This window comes from Glycine soja, chromosome 11, assembly GCF_004193775.1.
Source record: "Glycine soja cultivar W05 chromosome 11, ASM419377v2, whole genome shotgun sequence".
Classification (NCBI taxonomy): domain Eukaryota; kingdom Viridiplantae; phylum Streptophyta; class Magnoliopsida; order Fabales; family Fabaceae; genus Glycine; species Glycine soja.
The window spans coordinates 23404337-23425422 of record NC_041012.1 but is presented as its reverse complement, the minus strand read 5'-3'; the positions used below and the strand labels follow the sequence as shown (position 1 = coordinate 23425422).

At 41.0% G+C, this 21086-nt stretch overlaps 2 protein-coding genes across 2 annotated transcripts; both read right to left on the bottom strand.

The window, feature by feature from the left end:
• Window positions 1–13415: 13415 nt before the first annotated feature.
• LOC114373084 (uncharacterized protein Mb2253c-like) lies at window positions 13416–15650 on the bottom strand. Its single transcript, XM_028330629.1, has 2 exons — window positions 15261–15650; window positions 13416–13454 (listed from the first exon to the last, which is right to left on the bottom strand). Exons 1-2 carry the CDS (start codon window positions 15648–15650, stop codon window positions 13416–13418), a joined length of 429 nt encoding a protein of 142 aa, XP_028186430.1.
• Window positions 15651–19219: 3569 nt separating this feature from the next.
• Window positions 19220–20830, bottom strand: LOC114373083. The gene is made up of 2 exons (XM_028330628.1): window positions 20225–20830; window positions 19220–20155 (listed from the first exon to the last, which is right to left on the bottom strand). The coding sequence occupies exons 1-2, from the start codon at window positions 20828–20830 to the stop codon at window positions 19220–19222; spliced, it is 1542 nt and encodes a 513-aa protein (XP_028186429.1).
• Between the last annotated feature and the right edge of the window lie 256 nt (window positions 20831–21086).

The window sequence follows — 21086 nt, the reverse complement described above, 5'->3', positions numbered from 1 at the left end:
CGGGAGAGTGATTGAGAGGGAGTGAGAGGGGTTCTCATATCTAAGAGTGGCTCTTAGGTAGAGGTTGCACGGGTAGTGGTTAGGTGAGAAGGTTGTAAACAGTGGCTGTTAGATCTTCGAACTAACACTATTTTTAGTGGATTTCCTCCCTGGCTTGGTAGCCCCCAGATGTAGGTGACGTTGCACCGAACTGGGTTAACAATTCTCTTGTGTTATTTACTTGTTTAATCTGTTCATTCAGTCAAATATAATCTCCATGTTCTGAAGCGTGATGTCGTGACATCTGGTACGACATCTGTCATTGGTATCAGAATTTCAATTCTAGTGATCATCTTGATGTTGTGACTTGTAATCTTGAAGTATTGTCTTGAATTTTAATTTTGAAAAGCCCATTTGCATCAATTGCAACACATCATCATGATCATCATCAAAACATCAAAGCCAAATGCATATACACAAAGGTTGTTATGATGCATTGAAAAGTCAATTGAAAGCGTGTTTCAATCCAAACTCACTATTCAATCCAATAATGATAAATCTTCAACCCAAAATAAAAGTGGTTTTTCTAGAGGTGACATATTTGGATTTGGAAGAGGCCGAGGAAGAGGTAGAAACTCCCATGGAAGAGGAAGAAGCTCCTATGGAGGACGAGGAAGTGATGGAGGATCAAATAAATGGTGTGAAATTTGCAAAAAGAGCTCCCACGAAGAGAAAGATTGTTGGAACAAACGCAAGCCACAATGTCACAATTGCAAAAAGTTCAGGCACATGCAAAAAGATTGTCATTTTGGCAACCAGCAACACATTTCATTTGCAGAAGCAGAAAATAGTGAAAGCAACTTGTTCTTTGCTTGTCAAAAAGCAACTAAAGAATATAAAAATGCATGGCATCTGGACAGCGATTGCAACAACCATATGATGAGAGATAAAAATGCTTTCGTTGACATGGGTTCTTCATTTGGCTCAAAAGTCAAATTGGGAAATGGAGAATATGTTGAAGTTGAAGGCAAAGGCAACATTGGACTTGCAACAAAGTAAGCAGGTAAATTTATTCATGATACTCTTTATGTACCTAAATTAGATGAAAATTTGTTGAGCATTGGAAACCTTTTAGAGCATGGTTATTCTCTTCAATTTGAGAATCGAGAGTTCATAATTTTTTATTTAAAAGGAAAAGTTGTTGATGTTGTAAAAATGACAAAATAATAGAAGTTTTCCATTCTCTTAATTATGAAAAAAAATATTAGTTTGATAGCTAGACAAGAAGGTGACTCTTGTCTTTGGCACAAGAGACTTGGACACTTAAACTACAACAGTCTCACATTGCTTTCTCAAAAAAAAAAAAATATGGTGTACAGGCTACCAACAATTGAGAAGAAAAATGGAGTATGTGAATGATGTATACTTGGAAAACACCACCGCCAACCATTTCCAAAGGAAGGAGCAAGGAGAGCCAAGGAAGTGCTGGAATTGGTGCACACAGAAGTGTGGTCCCATGAGTACCTTGTCTCATGCTCAAAACATGTACTTTATTTTATTCATTGATGACTTGACTCGCATGACATGGGTTTATTTCATAAGACAAAATTCTGAAGTATTTGTTATGCTTAAGAAATTTAAAGCTTTTGTTGAGAAACAAAGTGGCAAACTTATAAAAGTCTTGAGAAGTGACAAGGGAAAAGAAGTGAGTTTTGAGAGGCAGTTGACTGTTGGCTATACACCTCAACAAAATGGTGTATCTGAAAGGAACAATCAAACCGTGATGGAGAAAGGAATACCAAAAGAATTATGGCCTGAGGCTATTAATACAACCGTGTACTTGTTGAATAGGTGCCCAACAAAAGCAGTATGAAATATGACACCATTTGAAGCATGAAATGGAAGAAAGCCTTTAGTGAACCACATAAAATTTTTTGGATGTGTTTTGCTACGCTCGAGTTCCTAAAGAAAAGATTACAAAGCTTGAAGAAGCAAGTGAGAGATGCATCTTTATTGGCTATAGTTCCGTGTCAAAGGGCTATAGACTTTACAACTTGAAGACCAAGAAAGTGATCATTAGCCGAGGTGTTGTTTTTTATGAAAAAGCCTTTTGGAATTGGCAAAATGATAATGTTGGGGAGAAAACAGTTCCAACAGTACTTTTAAAGAAAAGTCCAACCTCATCAAAAAATGAGCAACAAATTCCGAGCACACCATCACCAAGCTCTAGTTCTTCATCTCCAAGCTCAACTTCAATAAAAATGAGGAGTTTGAGTGATATTTATACCAGGTGCAATTATTGTTTTGTGGAACCAGAAAATTTTGAAGAAGCAATTAAGGAAGATGCTTGGTGGAAGGCAATGCAAGAGGAAATTGGTCTACAAGGTGAAGCATAATCCAGATGGTTCAATCCAAAAGAACAAAGCAAGACTTATTGCAAAGGGCTATTCACAACAGCTCGGTGTTGATTATGAAGAAACATTTGCACCTGTGGAATGTCTAGACACCATTAGGATGACAAAAGGTGCAGAAGACGATGTTAGTCTCTGCGCGTCAACAGACTCGTTTCCCCTGGTTGACGAAAGGTGTAGGAGACGATGTTAGTCTCTGCATGCTACCGGACTCTGAGTCTGACGGATAGCAAAAGAGTATGTGCGGGTTACCGTATAGGGCGTCTCCGCGTGCCAACGGACTCTTGGGTCACGATAACAAAAGGTGGGGTGGTAGACAAAAGCGAGGCTTTTGCTCCTATGTATCCTCAATTTGTAATGAAGAATTCAGACCTACATAGTTCTTGAATTTGTGAGACTAAAATAGTCTCAGTGTTTTTTCACTAAAATGCAAACATGCTTTAGTAAAGAAACAAAATCTCCAACTGATCAAAGCCATATATTTTTTTGATGAAAAACAATGTGTCTATTGGGGGAAGGAGAGTATGCTGATGAAATTTTCTCATAACCATAAATGAGATTTTGGATGTTAGCGTTTCATTTCTAAACGACCATTTAGAGGAAACACTGGGTCCAACAAAATAGAAGAAAATCACTCGAAGTGTATCAATCTCACACAGGTAAGTGTTTTATCCTAATTCCGAACCATAGATATGTCATGACTTGATTTTGCAAATCACTTCCTATCAAATCAAAGATTACATGCGTAACCATGGATCAATATGACTTTTTCGGGGATGGTGTTTAAGTGAGGAATTTGGCTCTGAGTGTTTTGGCCTTTTTCCTTTTCTATTTTTGTTTAGTGCGAGGCGAAAAAGTCACCGACGCACAGGATTTTGGTTGGCAATCAAAGGGAGAGGACCACTTCAGGTCGTGGTTTCCTTTCTTTCCTTAATTGGTGGTGACAATTCTGTATTGTTTAGATATTGTCTGGTCCAAAGACCTTTCTGCATATTTCTTTTGTTTTCTTCCGATGTTTGATTGGGAATTTTCTTTCTTTTTTTCTTTCTCTCAATCTTGATTGGGAATTTTCTTCTTTTGCTTTCTTTCGACCTTTGATAGGGAACTTTCTTTCTTTGTTTTGTTTTCTTCTGAAGGCGAGGATGGACATTCTCACCCTGGGTCAAGGTTTATGGTGAGTTGGGATTTTGGCTCAAGGCTTGTAGAACGGATGGACATGATATATGTCAGAGTGTTGGTTTGGCCAGCGGTTCAGGGATAAAGGGGATGTCCCACATTATTTCCATGACACACATGCAACAATGATGATTAGGAATTTTATGCAAAACTGGTCATGCATGCACCGATGTGGACATTCAAGCATCAAGTTTTTATGGTCATGTGACACTAGGGCTCAGGATTTATTTTTCCTATTTTAGTTAACCCAGTGTTTCCAAAACATGTTCTTTTATCAATTCATGCATTCATCCGATTCCATTATGGGTGTTCGGGAAAATTTTCACAGTATTCACCCTTCAGGTGTATACACGTTTTCCAACAAAAAACCCTCTGTTTTGATCGGTGAATTTTTTTGTCCAAAGAAAAGCTGGAGGTTATTTTCTTTTCAACAGCATGTTGGCTTTTTAGCTAACCAATTTTGTTTTCTCCATCTATTAAGTTATTATTATTTGTTTGTCTCCTCTTTCTGAAAAGGTTGTGCGGATGAGGGCACACACGACCTACCTACGCCAAACCACAAAGCAAACGGAAAAGAATGCAATGGTAAGTCACAACCAAAAACAGTGACAAAAGAACTGAGAGCCGTAATGCCAGATTATAGCAGAAACAAAAACAATAACTGAAAGCAGTAATGTTAGATGACAACAAAAACAAAAACTGAAAGCAGTAATGTTAATAACAAAAAAGTGCGGTGACCTTGGTCATGTGGCCCCGCTCCCTCCCAAGAAACCGAGCTATCTCTTCTTGGAAGCCTGAGTACTCATCTTCCCTGAGCTGGACACGCCTCTCCCTGTGGAATGACCATCCCTTGATGGCCTCGAAGCGTTGCTGGTGCTCGGCACTCCGGAACCGGTGACTGTCAAACTCCAAGGCGGCACTGGAGCCTTCTCCCGTGGCGTCCTTTCTAGACCTCTTTGTGGAAAGCTTTTTCGGAGCCATTTCCTATGAAGACAAACATTTGAGAAATTAATTCAGAAGGAATATGCCACTAGAAAAACAAAAATGGGAAGCAACCCCCTTTTTGACTTGGATCAAACTCGTACACACATTTCCTTGAAGCAACACATTTATGGAAGTGTATACGTGCAAAAGATTTATGCTATCTACGTCAATGTATAAGTATATTCAAAACATTCTTGCTACCTACATCCGCCTGCATATCTTGAACACAAACAGATATATGCACGCTTAAGGTATTTTACAAAAAAAAACAAAATTACATATATCCATATACAAAGCGTTTTGCTACCAAATATTACACATGTACATACTTTGAGTATTAACATACAAACCAATTCAGATATCCTGCTAACCAAATGAATATATCAACAAGGTAGTTGCCAAAGTAATTACCAAAGGGCGTTCTGATCACCTATCATGCAACATATACATTTTATGAGGTATTTTTACCATCTCACATGCAATATGCATATACATTTAGGTGTCTTTAACGATCACATTTTTTCTGTTCACATTTCATTCATACACACGTGCCTACTAGAGAGTGAATTTCATGTTATACACTTATTCGCATTTATTTGAAAAGCAATTTCATGTCACACACTCATGGGAAAGGCAAAAATATTTTCACTACTCATTCACATTTTGAAAGTTCATTTCATGCCATATGTTCCTATTTTGAGAAGCATTTTCGCGCCATTTTTGGCACATGTGTATATTGGCAAAGCACTTGGCTACCTACTCAACACCCGCACGCTCATTTTGTCCCTTGTTACCTATGCTACATCATCTAGGTGCAAAGAACCATCAAGGTGCAACCTTCATCAAATGAGGGCCTAGAGGGAAAACTTTACCCATATGCTCCCATTTATTCTCTCTTGCAATCGAAAACCCAAGTTTGGATCTCTAGACTTAAGCACGCATTTGGGCACCTGCCCTAGTTCCTACGAGCTGTCCCTAAACTTAACAATGGCAGCTACCTATGTGCAAGGCATTTCAAAAAAGGAACTCAAAGAATTGTGATCAAATGTCATTGAGACATTTCACCAAGCACTTGGCGGGCGCGCTTTTAGGCATGAATATCAAGAGGATGGGGACAATGTGGCGTGCCCCATTATTCCAGAACGCAACCTAGGCCTAAAGCCATCCTCTACAACTCCCCATTTCAACAAAACAAGCACGAATTCAAGGATAAAATTGCTTCTCGGATTTTTGCAAGTATGAGGAAATAAAGCATCAAAATGCAACAATGGTGAGCCAAAGGGCAAAGAGATAGCACACTTACTTGTATGGAGTGAATTAAAGTGCAAAATGGGAAGCAAAAAAACCAACAATGGAAGCCGGGGGGCTGCTATTCCTGCTGTTTCCATGGGCAATAGGGTTCTTGAGTGAGGGGGGAGGGGGGAGTTTTGGGTGAAGAAAATTTACCCCAGCCCCTTTTCATCTACCTCGTGCAGGGGGTGCTCGCCCAGTCTGTAGAAGCAAAGCCTCATGGTGAATCAAAGGTGATTCAAAGGTGTTTTGATGATAACAATGATGATAACAAAAGATGATGACAAAGGTGATGACAAAAAGCTCAAAGATCAATCAAAGAACAACTCAAGTGAATCAAAGATCAATCAAAGAACAACTCAAGTGAATCAAGAACAATTCAAGAGTTCAAGATAAGAATCAAGAAGAATTCAAGACTCAAGAAGAAAGTTTAGAGTCAAGAATCAAGATTCAAGGTTCAAGATCTCAAGAATCAAGATCAAGATTCAAGACTCAAGATTCAAGAATCAAGAGAAGGCTTAATCAAGATAAGTATGAAAAGTTTTTCTCAAAAATTGAGTAGCACATGATTTTTCTCAGAACATGTTTACCAAAGAGTTTTTACTCTCTGGTAATCGATTACCAGATTGTTGTAATCGATTACCAGTAGCAAAATTGTTTTGAAAAAGTTTTCAAATTGAATTTACAACGTTCCCATTAATTTCAAAAAGCTGTAATCGATTACAATGTTTTGGTAATCGATTACCAGTGCCTTTGAACGTTGAAATTCAAATTCAAATGTGAAGAGTCACATCCTTTCACATAAAAGCTTTGTGTAATCGATTACACTTATTTGGTAATCAATTACCAGTGTCTGTTTCTGAATAAATCAAAAGATGTAACTCTTCAAAAAGGTTTTGACTTTTTCAAATTGGTTTTAAGTTTTTCTAAAAGTTATAACTCTTCTAAATGGTCTTCTTGACAAGACATGAAGAGTCTATAAAAGCAAGGCTTTGTTTTGCATTTAAAATAAATTCATTCTTTCAATCTTGAATACTTTTCCAATCAATCTCTTATAATCCTTTACAAGCCTTGAATCTCTTTGAACTTCTTCTTCTTCTTTGTACCAAAAGCTTTCTGAAGTTTTCTGGTTTTCCAAACCTTCAAAACTTGTGCTATTCATCTTTTCATTCTCTTCTCCCTTTGCCAAAAAGAATTTGCCAAGGACTAACCGCCTGAATTCTTTTTGTGTCTCTCTTTTCCCTTTTCCAAAAGAACGAAGGACTAACCACCTGAATTCTTTTGTGTCTCCCTTCTCCCTTGTCAAAGAATTCAAAACAACACAGCCTGAAAATTCTTTTGATTCTTCCCTTTCCCTAATACAAAAGTGTTCAAAGGACTAACTGCCTGAGAATTCTTTTGTATCCCCATTCACAAAGTATCAACGGTTTAACCGCCTGAGATCTTTGTCTTAACACATTGGAGGGTACATACTTTGTGGTACAAGTAGAGGGTACATCTACTTGGGTTTGACTGAGAACAAAAGAGGGTACATCTCTTGTGGATCAGTTCTAGTGGAGGGTACATCCACTAGGGTTTCAAAGAGAACAAGGGAGGGTACATCCCTTGTGGATCTTTGCTTGTAAAAGGATTTTTACAAGGTTGAAAGAAATCTCAAGGACCACAGGTCGCTTGGGGAATGGATGTAGGCACGGGTTGTTGCCGAACCAGTATAAAAACTCTTGTGTGTTTGTTTCCTTCTTCCCTACTCTTTTACTTTCCGCTGGGCATTTAATTTCCGCTTTAACTTTCTGTTAAGTTTATCTTCTACTCCATATTCTCTTAACAACATAAGTAAAAGCCTTAGAAGAGTAATTTTTTAATTAGTAAAGGTTTAGGAATAATTAATTCAACCCCCCCTTCTTAATTATTCTGAGGCCACTTGATCCAACAAGTGGTATCAGAGCAGGTTTCTTGTAGAATGTTTAACAGCTTCAAGATTAATGGCCTTTTTAGATTCTTTGTCTTTCAAAAGTAATTTCAAGAACAGGATATTCCAAGATGATGATGAAGACCGAGTCAACTTATGTCTCATGACAAAATCTGATGAGAATAACAAAGAAGATTCTGTAAGGAAGAAATGGTACATAGACAGTGGATGTTCCAAGCACATGACGGGTGATGTATCCAAATTCACAACTATTTCCCCCAAGAAAAGTGGACATGTTACATACGGAGACAACAACAAGGGCTAAATTATTGGAGTCGGTAAAATAGGTACGAGTTCTTCTACTCCTATTGAAAATGTGTTGCTTGTAGAAGGTTTGAAGCATAGTTTATTAAGTTTTAGTCAATTATGTGATAGAGGATATAAAGTATCTTTTGATTCTGAAAAATGTGTTATTAAGCATGAGCATGACAAAGATATTGAACATATAGGTTTTAGAGAAAATAATGTTTACATGATTGATCTAAAACAAAAATCTGAAAATGATAGATGCTTTTTAAGTAAAGATTGTGATCCATGGTTATGGCATAAAAGAATTGCTCATATTAACATGGATCATCTAAATAGACTAATTTCAAAAGATCTAGTTATTGGTTTGCCTAAATTAAAATTTGAAAAAGATAAGTTATGTGATGCATGCCAAAAAGGTAAACAAACAAAAGTATCTTTTAAATCTAAAAATATTGTTTCCACCACTCAACCATTGCAATTGTTACACATGGATTTGTTTGGACCATCTAGGGTCATGAGTTTTGGTGGAAGTTACTATGCATTAGTAATTGTTGATGACTATTCTAGGTATACTTGGACTTTATTTCTTACTCATAAAAATGATGCATTTCATGCATTTAGAAGACTTGCCAAAGTTATTCAAAACAAAAAGAATCTCAAAATTATCTCCATCAGAAGTGATCATGGAGGTGAATTTGAAAACAATGATTTTGAAATATTTTGTGATGAATATGGCATAGAACACAATTTTTCTGCACCTAGGACACCCCAACAAAATGGAGTAGTAGAAAGGAAAAATAGAGCTCTAGAAGAAATTGCTAGAACTATTTTAAATGACACACCTCTTCGAAAATACTTTTGGGCAGAAGCAGTCAACACCGCATGTTATATTATGAACAGAGCCTTAATCAGACCCATTCTTAAGAAAACCCCATATGAACTTTTTAACAATAGAAAACCAAACATTGCACATTTACATGTTTTTGGATGTAAATGTTTTGTTCTAAACAATGGTAAAGAAAGTCTAGGAAAGTTTGATGCCAAGGCAGATGAGGGTATCTTCCTTGGATATTCCTTACATAGTAAAGCATTCAGAATATACAACAAAAGAACCATGACAATTGAGGAATCAATACATGTTACTTTTGATGAAACTAATATTACCTCCCCGAGAAAGGAGTTTCTTGATGATATTGCAGATACTTTGGAAGATACACAAAATGAAGAAAGAAATCTGAAAAGAAAAAGAGATGATGAAGACAAGGATGATAAAGATGACATAGCACAAGAAAATGATAATCTTCCCAAAGAAGGGAAAACTTCAAGAAATCATCCTCTTGACAACATCATCGGTGATATCTCAAAAGGGGTAACAACTAGACACTCTCTTAAAGATTTATGCAATAATATGACATTTGTTTCATTAATAGAACCTAAAATTTTTAAGGAAGCTATTATAGATGATCATTGGATAGTAGCTATGCAAGAAGAATTAAATCAATTTGAAAGAAATGATGTATGGGAATTAGTAGAAAAACCTTCAGATTATCCAATCATAGGAACTAAGTGGGTATTTAGAAATAAATTGGATGAAAATGGTATAGTAATTAGGAATAAAGCTAGACTTGTAGCAAAATGATATAACCAAGAAGAAGGTATAGACTATGAAGAAACTTTTGCACCTGTAGCTAGATTAGAAGCTATTAGGATGTTATTAGCATATGCATCTATTATGAATTTTAAACTATATCAAATGGATGTCAAAAGTGCTTTCTTAAATGGTCTAATTCAGGAGGAGGTATATGTGGAACAACCTCCTGGGTTTGAAGACTCACAAAAACTAGACCATGTCTATAGGTTAAAGAAGGCACTTTATGGCTTAAAACAAGCACCTTGGGCTTGGTATGAAAGATTAAGTAAATTCCTATTAGAAAAGAATTTTACTAGCGGAAAGGTAGATATCACCTTATTCATAAAAAATAAGGATAATGATATCTTGTTAGTACAAATTTATGTTGATGATATAATTTTTGGATCTACTAATGAATTTTTGTGCAAGGAGTTTTCTATTGATATGCAAAGTGAGTTTGAAATGTCCATGATGGGTGAGTTAAATTACTTTCTTGGACTACAAATCAAACAAACAAATGATGGGATCTTTGTCAATCAAGCAAAGTATTGCAAAGAACTCATTAAGAGATTTGGAATGGAAAACTCAAAACACTTGGCTACTCCTATGAATACAAGTTGTTATCTTGACAAAGATGAATCCAGTCAACCTGTTGATCCAAAGTAATACAGAGGTATGATTGGATCTCTACTTTACTTATCTGCAAGTAGGCCATATATTATGTTTAGTGTATGCATGTGTGCAAGATTTCAATCAGATCCAAGGTTTTCACATTTAATGGCAGTAAAAAGAATCATAAGATATCTATTAGGAACAATTAGTTTAGGATTATGGTACCTTAAGAATTCCTTATGCAACCTAGTAGGATACTCAGATTCAGATTTTGCTGGATAAAAAACAGATAGGAAAAGTACTAGTGGTACATGTCAATTCATAGGGTCTGCACTTGTTTCTTGGAATAACAAGAAACAAAATAGTGTAGCATTATCCACAGCAGAAGCAAAATGTATTTCTGCTGGTAGTTGTTGCGCATAGATTTTGTGGATGAAGCAACAACTATCTGACTATGGAATAGTATTAGATCACATTCCCATAAAATGTGACAACACAAGTGCCATAAACATATCTAAAAATCCAGTTCTTCAGTCAAGAACCAAGCATATAGAAATTAGGCATCATTTTATTAGAGATCATGTTTTAAAAGGTGATGTTGTTTTAGAGTTTGTAGATACTAAAAATCAACTTGCAAACATCTTTACAAAACCACTAAGTAAAGATACCTTCTATAACATTAGAAGAGAATTAGGACTAATAGATGTTAGTGACTTATCAAAATAAATCTTTATATTATTATGGTATTTGAACAATTTACTATTTCCTTATTTGCATGGTATGTTTGGACCAATATTAAGTATGTTATTTGACTATGTGGAGTTTATAATTAATCTATTTATGGTTGTTGCTTCATGGTTTTCATGGTTCTTGCTTCTTGCTTCATGATTTGGTTGATATTTTTTCATGAACATTGTATGGATGTTTAAGTTATATTTGTTTGATACGCACTATGGCTTTTTTGTTGATGCCAAAGGGGGAGAGAAATGGGATTAAATCAAGAATTCACATGGGTAATCAATTTATTTTTAAGATAAGCATAAATTCAAAAATAAAGGGGGAGAGTTTATGTGAGTGATTGACTAGGAAAAAGTGTGTGTGTGTGTTTCTTGATTTCAGAAGTTGTCATCATCAAAAAGGGGGAGATTGTAGAAGCATAGATTCATGGTGAATCAAAGGTGATTCAAAGGTGTTTTGATGATAACAATGATGATAACAAAAGATGATGACAAAGGTGATGACAAAAAGCTCAAAGATCAATCAAAGAACAACTCAAGTGAATCAAAGATCAATCAAAGAACAACTCAAGTGAATCAAGAACAATTCAAGAGTTTAAGATAAGAATCAAGAAGAATTCAAGACTCAAGAAGAAAGTTTAGAGTCAAGAATCAAGATTCAAGGTTCAAGATCTCAAGAATCAAGATCAAGATTCAAGACTCAAGATTCAAGAATCAAGAGAAGGCTTAATCAAGATAAGTATGAAAAGTTTTTCTCAAAAATTGAGTAGCACATGATTTTTCTCAGAACATGTTTACCAAAGAGTTTTTACTCTCTGGTAATCGATTACCAGATTGTTGTAATCGATTACCAGTAGCAAAATTGTTTTGAAAAAGTTTTCAAATTGAATTTACAACGTTCCCATTAATTTCAAAAAGCTGTAATCGATTACAATGTTTTGGTAATCGATTACCAGTGCCTTTGAACGTTGAAATTCAAATTCAAATGTGAAGAGTCACATCCTTTCACATAAAAGCTTTGTGTAATCGATTACACTTATTTGGTAATCAATTACCAGTGTCTGTTTCTGAATAAATCAAAAGATGTAACTCTTCAAAAAGGTTTTGACTTTTTCAAATTGGTTTTAAGTTTTTCTAAAAGTTATAACTCTTCTAAATGGTCTTCTTGACAAGACATGAAGAGTCTATAAAAGCAAGGCTTTGTTTTGCATTTAAAATAAATTCATTCTTTCAATCTTGAATACTTTTCCAATCAATCTCTTATAATCCTTTACAAGCCTTGAATCTCTTTGAACTTCTTCTTCTTCTTTGTACCAAAAGCTTTCTGAAGTTTTCTGGTTTTCCAAACCTTCAAAACTTGTGCTATTCATCTTTTCATTCTCTTCTCCCTTTGCCAAAAAGAATTTGCCAAGGACTAACCGCCTGAATTCTTTTTGTGTCTCTCTTCTCCCTTTTCCAAAAGAACGAAGGACTAACTGCCTGAATTCTTTTGTGTCTCCCTTCTCCCTTGTTAAAGAATTCAAAACGACACAGTCTGAGAATTCTTTTGATTATTCCCTTTCCATAATACAAAAGTGTTCAAAGGACTAACCGCCTGAGAATTCTTTTGTATCCCCATTCACAAAGTATCAAAGGTTTAACCGCCTGAGATCTTTATCTTAACACATTGGAGGGTACATCCTTTGTGGTACAAGTAGAGGGTACATCTACTTGGGTTTGACTGAGAACAAGAGACGATACATCTCTTGTGGATCAGTTCTATTGGAGGGTACATCCACTAGGGTTTCAAAGAGAACAAGGGAGGGTACATCCCTTGTGGATCTTTGCTTTTAAAAGGATTTTTACAAGGTTGAAAGAAATCTCAAGGACCGCAGGTCGCTTGGGGATTGGATGTAGGCACGGGTTGTTGCCGAACCAGTATAAAAACTCTTGTGTGTTTGTTTCCTTCTTCCATACTCTTTTACTTTCCATTGTGCATTTAATTTCCGCTTTTACTTTTTGTTAAGTTTCTCTTCTACTCCATATTCTCTTAACAACATAAGTAAAAGGCTTAGAAGAGTAATTTTTTAATTAGTAAAGGTTTAGGAATAATTAATTCAACCCCCCTTCTTAATTATTCTGAGGCCTCATGATCCAACACAGGAGAGCTCAGCTCGCCTAGGCGAGCTAACCCTGTGTATTTTTTTTTTTGCAAAGAAAGTATGCGTTCTCTATGGGTCGGTGTTCGCTTATTCAAAACCCCTAGGGTAAGTTAGGCATCCGATCATCATCTTAAAGAAACAACAATAATAATAGGTAGGAATTTAAGGGATACTAGGCCGCCTCCCAGTAGCACTTCTCGATTGTCCGGAGCTGGACGCGGGACAACGATCTTTTGATCATGGGCCTAGCGTCCATTCATGCCCGTCCCCAAGTACCTGAAAGCAAGAAATGACATTGCGCAAGAAATCATGGTCACGTTACCACTTACCTCGATTCATCTCTGTCTTGGATTTGGCGCGGTATTTGACCATTGCTTAAAACGATCCTGTCCCTATCACAAGATAAAAAATATGCATGTACATGCGTATGCATGAGCGTTTTCAAATGCAATAATTCTTTAGCAAAAGCTTGTCGGGTTTAATTTCGATTAAGCGCTTGGGGCATCCCCATGGACTGAGCGAAAAGGCTCGGGTCATTAAAGACTACGCATCTTTTAAGGTACGAAGCGAGGATCAGAACAACGAAACCCCAATTCTACTTTCTTTAAAAGACGGCAACGAGAAAAATACAGAGGACAGGAATCCTTGGGGGAAACCACAGAAAAATAAAAACATGCAGTGACTTTCTTAATTGACCCAGATCTTAAGTGTAATATCGCTTGACAATGTCAGAGTTCACGGGTGAAGGTAGTTCCTCGTCATCCATGTTGGCAAGCACAAGGGCCCCTCCGGAGAAAGCCCTTTTTACGACGAAAGGCCCTTCGTAGTTCGGGGCCCACTTTCCCTTATTAACTTTCAGGGGTTGGGATACCTTCTTCAGTACCAGGTTCCCTTCACTGAACCTGTTCGAGCGTACCTTCTTGTCAAAAGCATTCTCCACTCGTTTATGATATAAACGCCCGTGGCTCATGGCGGCCAAACGCTTTCCTTCTATGAGGTTAAGCTGATCGAAACGTGCTTAGGCCCACTCCGACTCATTTAATTCGGACTCCGCCAAGATTCTTAATGACAGGACTTCCACCTCAAATGGTAGCACAACCTCCATTCCGTATACTAATGAGAATGGCGTTGCCTTGGTTGATGTGCGCACTGATGTTTGGTAACCATGTAGCGCGAACGGGAGCATCTCGTGCCAATCCTTGTATGACACAGTCATCTTCTGGATAATCTTCTTGATATTCTTGTTGGCTGCCTCCACTGCTCTATTCATCTTGGGTCTGTAGGGTGTGGAATTATGGTGTTGGATCTTAAACTCGTCGCACATTTCCCCCATCATCTTGTTATTCAAGTTGGTGCCGTTGTCCGTGATAATCTTCCTCGGTAAACCATACCGACAGATAATCTCCCTCTTGATGAACCTGACCACCACACTCCTCGTGACGCTAGCGTATGAAGCAGCCTCGACCCACTTGGTGAAGTGATCGATCGCCACTAGGATGAAACGATGTCCGTTCGCAGCTTTGGGCTCTATGGCCCCGATCACATCTATTCCCCACATGGAAAATGGCCATGGTGCGGCCAAAACATTTAGAGGTAAGGGCGGAGCGTTGACATTGTCCGCAAACGTCTGGCATTTGTGACACTTCCTCACATGGAGACAACAATCGCTCTCCATGGTGAGCAATAGTAGCCCGCCCTTAAGATCTTCCTAGCCATGGCATGCCTGTTAGCGTGCGTACCGAAAGAGCCCTCATGGACCTCCCCCAGCATGCTCTCAACTTCTTTTGCGTTCACGCATCGGAGCAAAACCATTTCATGGTTTCTCTTGTACAGTATGCTTCCGCTCAAGAAGAAACCGGCTGCCAATCTCCTTAATGTCCTCTTGTCGTTGTCGGAAGCCTCTGGTGGGTACTCTTTGCTTTCAACGTATCGCTTGATGTCAAAATACCAAGGCATATCGTCCCGCTCCTTTTCGACCAAAAAGTAATGTGCGGGTCTTCCGCGACACCTGAACTCAATGTACAGTAGGTCTCCGTGTGGTGTCAGCTGGAACATGGATGCTAAAGTGGCAAGCGCATCAACCATTTGATTTTCCTCTCGGGGAATATGATGGAATGAGATCTCATCAAAGAACTCAGCCAATTCCTTGATATAGGCCTGGTAGGGTATCAGTTTGTGATCCCTAGTCTCCCATTCCCCTTTCAGCTGGTGAATTACCAGCGTCGAGTCTCCGTACACTTTGAGTAGCTTGACATTGAAGTCAATTGCTGCCCGGATGCCCAGAGCGCATGCTTCATATTCAGCCATGTTATTAGTGCAGTCGAACCCCAACCTGGCTGTGAAAGGTATACATTGGTTGTCCGGAGAAACCAATGCTGCCCCAACGCCATGGCCTAGAATGTTCGACGCCCCATCGAACCACACGATCCACTTGTCCCTATCCTTGTCTAGCTTATCTTCAAATGAGGCCATGATGTCCTCATCCGGGAATTCGAGATGCATGGGTTGATAATCATTGAGAGGCTGCTAAGCCAAATAGTCCGCCAAGGCGCTCCCTTTTATCGCCTTTTGGGTGACATAGACTATATCGAACTCGGATAGCAAAACCTGCCATCGAGCGATCCACCCCGTGAGAGCAGGCTTCTCAAAGATGTACTTGACCGGGTCCATCTTGGATATCAGCCAGGTGGTATAGCTCAACATGTACTACCTTAAATGGTGGGATGCCTAGACCAAAGCACAACATGTCCTTTCCAGCAGGGAGTAGTTCATTTCACAGCCCATGAACTTCTTACTTAAGTAGTAGACTGCTCGCTCTCTTTTCCCGGACTTGTCATGCTGCCCCAGCATGCACCCCATCGACTCGTCCAAAATCATCATGTACAAGATGAGAGGTCTCCCGGGCATCGGTGGCATAAGCACGGGAGGTTTCATGAGGCACTGTTTGATTTTTCCAAACGCCTCTTGACAGTCCTTGTTCCAGTGGACAGACTGGTTCTAGCGTAAGAGCTTGAACAGTGGCTCACAGATAGTTGTGAGCGGTGATATGAATCTGGCAATGTAGTTCAAGCGCCCCAGGAAACCTCGGACCTACTTCTCGGTACGTGGTTCTGGCATCTCAAGGATGGCTTTTACCTTTTCGGGGTCCACCTCTATTCCTTTCTAACAATCAATGAAACCCAGTAATTTTCCTGACTTGACCCCGAAGGTGCACTTAGCGGGGTTCAACCTCAATCGATACTTCCTAAGCCTTTTGAAAAACTTCCGCAAGTTGACAAGGTGTTCCTCCTCGGTTTTAGACTTGGTGATCATGTCGTCTACATAGACTTTGATTTCTCGGTGCATCATGTCGTGGAACAAAGCCACCATAGCCCGTTGATAGGTTGCTTCGGTGTTCTTGAGCCCAAAGGACAACACTTTATAGCAGAACATCCCCCATAGGGTGACGAATGTGGTTTTTCCATATCCTCTAGCACCATCTTTATCTGATTGTAGACGAAGAACCCATCCATGAAGGAAAACAGAGCGAAATTGGCCGTATTATCCACGAGGACATCGATGTGCGGCAAAGGGAAATTGTCCTTGGGACTGGCTCGATTTAAGTCCCGATAATCCACACACATTTGTACTTTTCCATCCTTCTTAGGGACTAGCACAATGTTGGCCACCCATTCCAGGTACTGAGCAACAACCAAGAAGCCAGCGTCAAATTGTTTCTTTACTTCTTCTTTTATTTTCAGGGACGTCTCGGGCTTTATCCTCCTCAGTTTTTGCTTTACCGAGGAACACTCAGGATTCAGAGGTAGTCTGTGCTGTACGATGTCAGAACTCAAACCGGGCATATCTTGGTACGACCAGGCAAAGATGTCTTGGTAGTCTTTCAGCAGGGCCATTAATTCTTTATGGATGGGTGCGGTCATACCCGTGCCTACTTTTACTTCCCTTCTTCCATTGCCGGTTCCTAAGTCTACGAGTTCTGTCTCTTCTTGATGCGGCCTCATCTCTCAATCCTCCTAGGCGATTATCCTTTCCAGCTCTGGGGGAAGCCCTACATCCTTGTCCTCTTCATCCTCCGTCCGACTTGCTTCTTGCTCGAAATCAACGGCCGGGTCCCCGGTATTAGTACCTTCGCGGGACTCCCCGGCAATTTCCTAGTTGGAAACCGGGAGGGCATGGCTGTACCAAATCCGATCTCCTCGGGGAGTCATCATCGCATATCGCGACGACTTGTCCTTCGCTGGCATGGTGGAGCCTCTTTGGCTCGATGTCCCGACCGCGGGCCTTGACCTTTCCTTTCCGAGATGTTTTTCCTTATGTCATCCTGTGTTGGTTTATAGCCAAACCCAAACTTCCCGCGGTTTCCTCTGGTACTTACCAGGCTGGTCCTGTCGCCGTTGTTCTTGCCCAAACCCATTCCGGGCTCGTAGTCGTGCCCCAGCATCACCCAGGCCACCATCATTGCTGCATCGGACAGACGGGGCCGCCTAGGGAGGGAATCTATGGAGGCGATGATTGCTACCTCAAAAGATTGGAAAGCCGTTTCCAACGACTCCTCCGCGGCTTCCACGTATGGCATAGAGGAAGGACAACTGACCAGGACATCTTCCTCTCCTGATACTATGACTAAATGCCCTTCCACCACAAACTTCAACTTTTGGTGGAGCGTGGAGGGGACGACTCCCACTAAGTGGATCCATGGACGTCCTAGAAGACAGCTGTAGGCTGGATTGATATCCATCACTTGGAATGTAACTTGGCAGGTATGAGGCCCTATCTGCACTGGGAGGTCGATCTCTCCCCTTACCTCACGACGGCTGCCGTCGAAGGCACGAACCACCATGGAACTTGGCCTTAGATGGGAAGCGTTAAATGGAAATTTCTCTAATGTGCTCTTGGGCATCATGTTCAGGCTTGAGCCGTTGTCGATGAGTACTTTGGCCATAACGTGTTCCATGCATTTGACTAACACATGTAAAGCCATGTTATGTCCTCTCCCCTCGGCGGGGATTTCCTCTTCAACGAAGGTGAGGTAATTGTTGGCTGTGATGTTATTGACGATCCCCCAATACCTTCTACGGAGATGTCTTGGGCTACGTGAGCTTTATTCAAGACTTTTACCAGCAAAGCTCGATGAGGCTCAGAGCTCATGAGCAGCTCCAGAAGGTAGACTCTAGCTGGGGTTTTGTTGAGTTGTTCAATCACTTCAAACTCGCTTTGTTGAATAATACGGAGGAACTCGCCGACCTCCTCCAGTGATACCTTTTTCTTGCCACAACCCTCTCTTCCCTCGGAAAAATCCTTCGTCAGAACATCCTCGTCCGGCGCGGGGATCACCTTGACATTTTGTCCTTCGATTATCTTTGCTTTCCATTTAAAGTTCGCGGACTGTAACGGCAGGCTAGGGGGTGTGAATACGCGACCGCTGCGGGTCATGCCGCTTAGCCCAGTGATATTGGTCACTTTGGCCGATAGTGAACCGATATCGGTAGCTTCTTCCTTCCTTCCGCCCGGAGGGGCATACCTCCATGGAACAGTGCAGCTATTCTCGTAAGGAAATGGCATAGGCCTAGCACCTGATACTACTGAGGGGTGTTGAGGTTTTTGGGGTGCTGTGTCCTTGGTGAAGTGTATTACCAAGGGTTTAGGCTTTATAGGGCCTTCCTTATCTGCCGACTGCATGTACACATGTTGTTCCTCCTCCCCGTCATTGCTGACCTCAAGCTGGCCTTGGTCTATCATTTGTTGCAATAGATCTCCTACGGCTGAACATGTTTCCATATCATGCAGCATGCCTGGATGCATTAAACACGAATCCTCATTGTGCTCGCCATGGGGAATCATGCCCGCCTTTTGCAAGGCTTTGTAGATAAACCTCCTGGAGGTCGTTACGTCTTTCAAAAGTTTGGGCCCGTGCGACCCACTCACGTCGATGGCATTAATAGCTCCTCCTCCATGATTGGCAAGAGGGTTTGTCTTTATGTTGGGCCCGTCCTCTTGAAATGTCAACCATCCGGCTTCTATCAAACTTTGGACCTTGTTCTTCAAGGCCAAGCACTGCTCGACTGAGTGGCCGAGGCTCCCCCATGGTACGCGCAGGTTGCGCTAGGGTTATACCACTTTGGGAATGGAGGCTGGGGGAACTTTCCTGGAATCACCATGACCAATTGGTTGGCGATGAGAGACGGTAAGAGATCCCCATACATCATTGGGATCGGGGCGAAAATCTGAGCTTGCCTTGGAGAGAAGTTTCTTGCCGTGTTGGGGCCCGAGCCAAAGTGGGCATTTTTGGCTGGCTGAGGCCGGGTTGGAGCCAAAGCTTGAGGAGCCCCCCCTTGTGGGGGTGTGGGCACCCTTGGTTGGGCGAGCGCTGTGTCGGAAGAGCCCCCAGTGCAAGCCGAAAAACTCGGATGATGTTGTGCATATTGGTGGGTACCATGGGGAGTTTGTGGCGGCTTGGGCCACGCAGGTGTTGAAGTGACGATATGGGCATCTCCCTCTTTCTTCTTTGCCCCAGCCATTCCGGTCCTCCTACCGCTGGCACCTACCGGGGAGACGTAATCAAACTTTCCCCTCTTTAAACCCACCTCAATCCTTTCTCCGATGAAAACCAAGTCCGCGAAGCTAGAGGGCATGTAGCCTACTAACTTCTCATAGTAAAATACAGGCAAGGTATCCACCATCATAGTAACCATTTCCCTCTCGACCATGGGAGGGGCTACTTGCGCTGCTAGGTCCCTCCAATGCCGAGCATATTCTTTAAAAGACTTATGTTCCCGTTTAACCATGTTTTGCAGCTGAGTCCGGTCGGGAGCCATGTAAAAGTTGTACTGATACTGCCTAAGGAAGGCGGTAATCAGATCCTTCCAGGTGCAAATGCGGGAAGCCTCTAGATTAGTGTACCAGATGACTGCTGCCCCAGCCAAGCTATCTTGAAAGAAATGCATCAATAACTTCTCGTCCCTGGAATATGCTCCCATCTTACGACAGTACATTTTTAGGTGATTCTTAGGACAAGTCGTCCCTTTGTACCTATCGAAGTCAGGTACCTTGAACTTCAGAGGGATGACGACGTCCGGCACCAAGCAAAGGTCGGTCATGTCCGCGAATGGATAATCGCCGAATCCCTCGACAGCCCTCAATCTCTCTTCGATGAGATCGAGTTTCCCCTTTCCTTCTGCTGCCAGGGGTGGCCCTCCCACGGACAGAAATATTGGTTGCGTTAGGTGGCTTCGAGGTTCTCTCGTGATGTTGGGTTGAGGTAATGTGTTGGGCGCTGGCCCCTTAGCAGGAAAGTAAGAGTCGACATCCCCCTGAGCATGCTCTCGAGGATTCTCTTGGACCCCGTCAGGATGTCGAGGAGGCTCCCCTTCGAGGATGAGGGGAGGAACATGACCCACATCGTCATGTACGGCTGGTGGTGTGTAATTAGGTGGTAAACCGTAGGGGTAAGTTCCTCGGTTGTAACCCGGATGGGGGTTGCTGACGTGCCTCGACATGCTTCTCTCTCGTCCCACAATATTTGGAATAAGGTGGTGCGCAGCAGTCAGAAGAGTCGGGTCTGCCTCGGCAGCCGAACTAATAGCGGCGACGGTGGCCGCGTTACTCTCCATAAGTTGTTTCATTCCTAGCATGGCATCCATCATGGAAGCCATTTGTTCTTTCAAAGCCGACATGTTGGCCTTCATCTGTTCCTATACTTCCTCTAGGTCACCCATCGTCCTAGATTTGGATCTGGTGCAATAGGGATGCCTTGGGGCGCGCTTAGTTATGGCGTCTTTCCTAAAAAGACCAAATGTAAGGAGTACGTAATGAGAAATGAATGTATGCTAGAGGTGGAATGTGGGAGTGATCTGATTCGCACTATTTTTCTTTGGAGTAAAATCATGGGATAAACTTATTTCATTTAGA

What these genes read in the sequence shown, in the direction of transcription:
- LOC114373084 (XM_028330629.1), bottom strand. Translation starts at nt 15,650, where the DNA reads ATGGCCTCATTTGAAGATAAGCTAGACAAGGATAGGGACAAGTGGATC. An exon ending in CCCGAGAGGAAAATCAAATG is followed by an intron (nt 13,455 to 15,260) that starts GTTGATGCGCTT and finishes TCTTGCTTTCAG; the next exon opens with GTACTTGGGGACGGGCATGA.
- LOC114373083 (XM_028330628.1), bottom strand. Translation starts at nt 20,830, where the DNA reads ATGGCTTCCATGATGGATGCCATGCTAGGAATGAAACAACTTATGGAG. An exon ending in TCATCCCTCTGAAGTTCAAG is followed by an intron (nt 20,156 to 20,224) that starts GTACCTGACTTC and finishes TACTGTCGTAAG; the next exon opens with ATGGGAGCATATTCCAGGGA.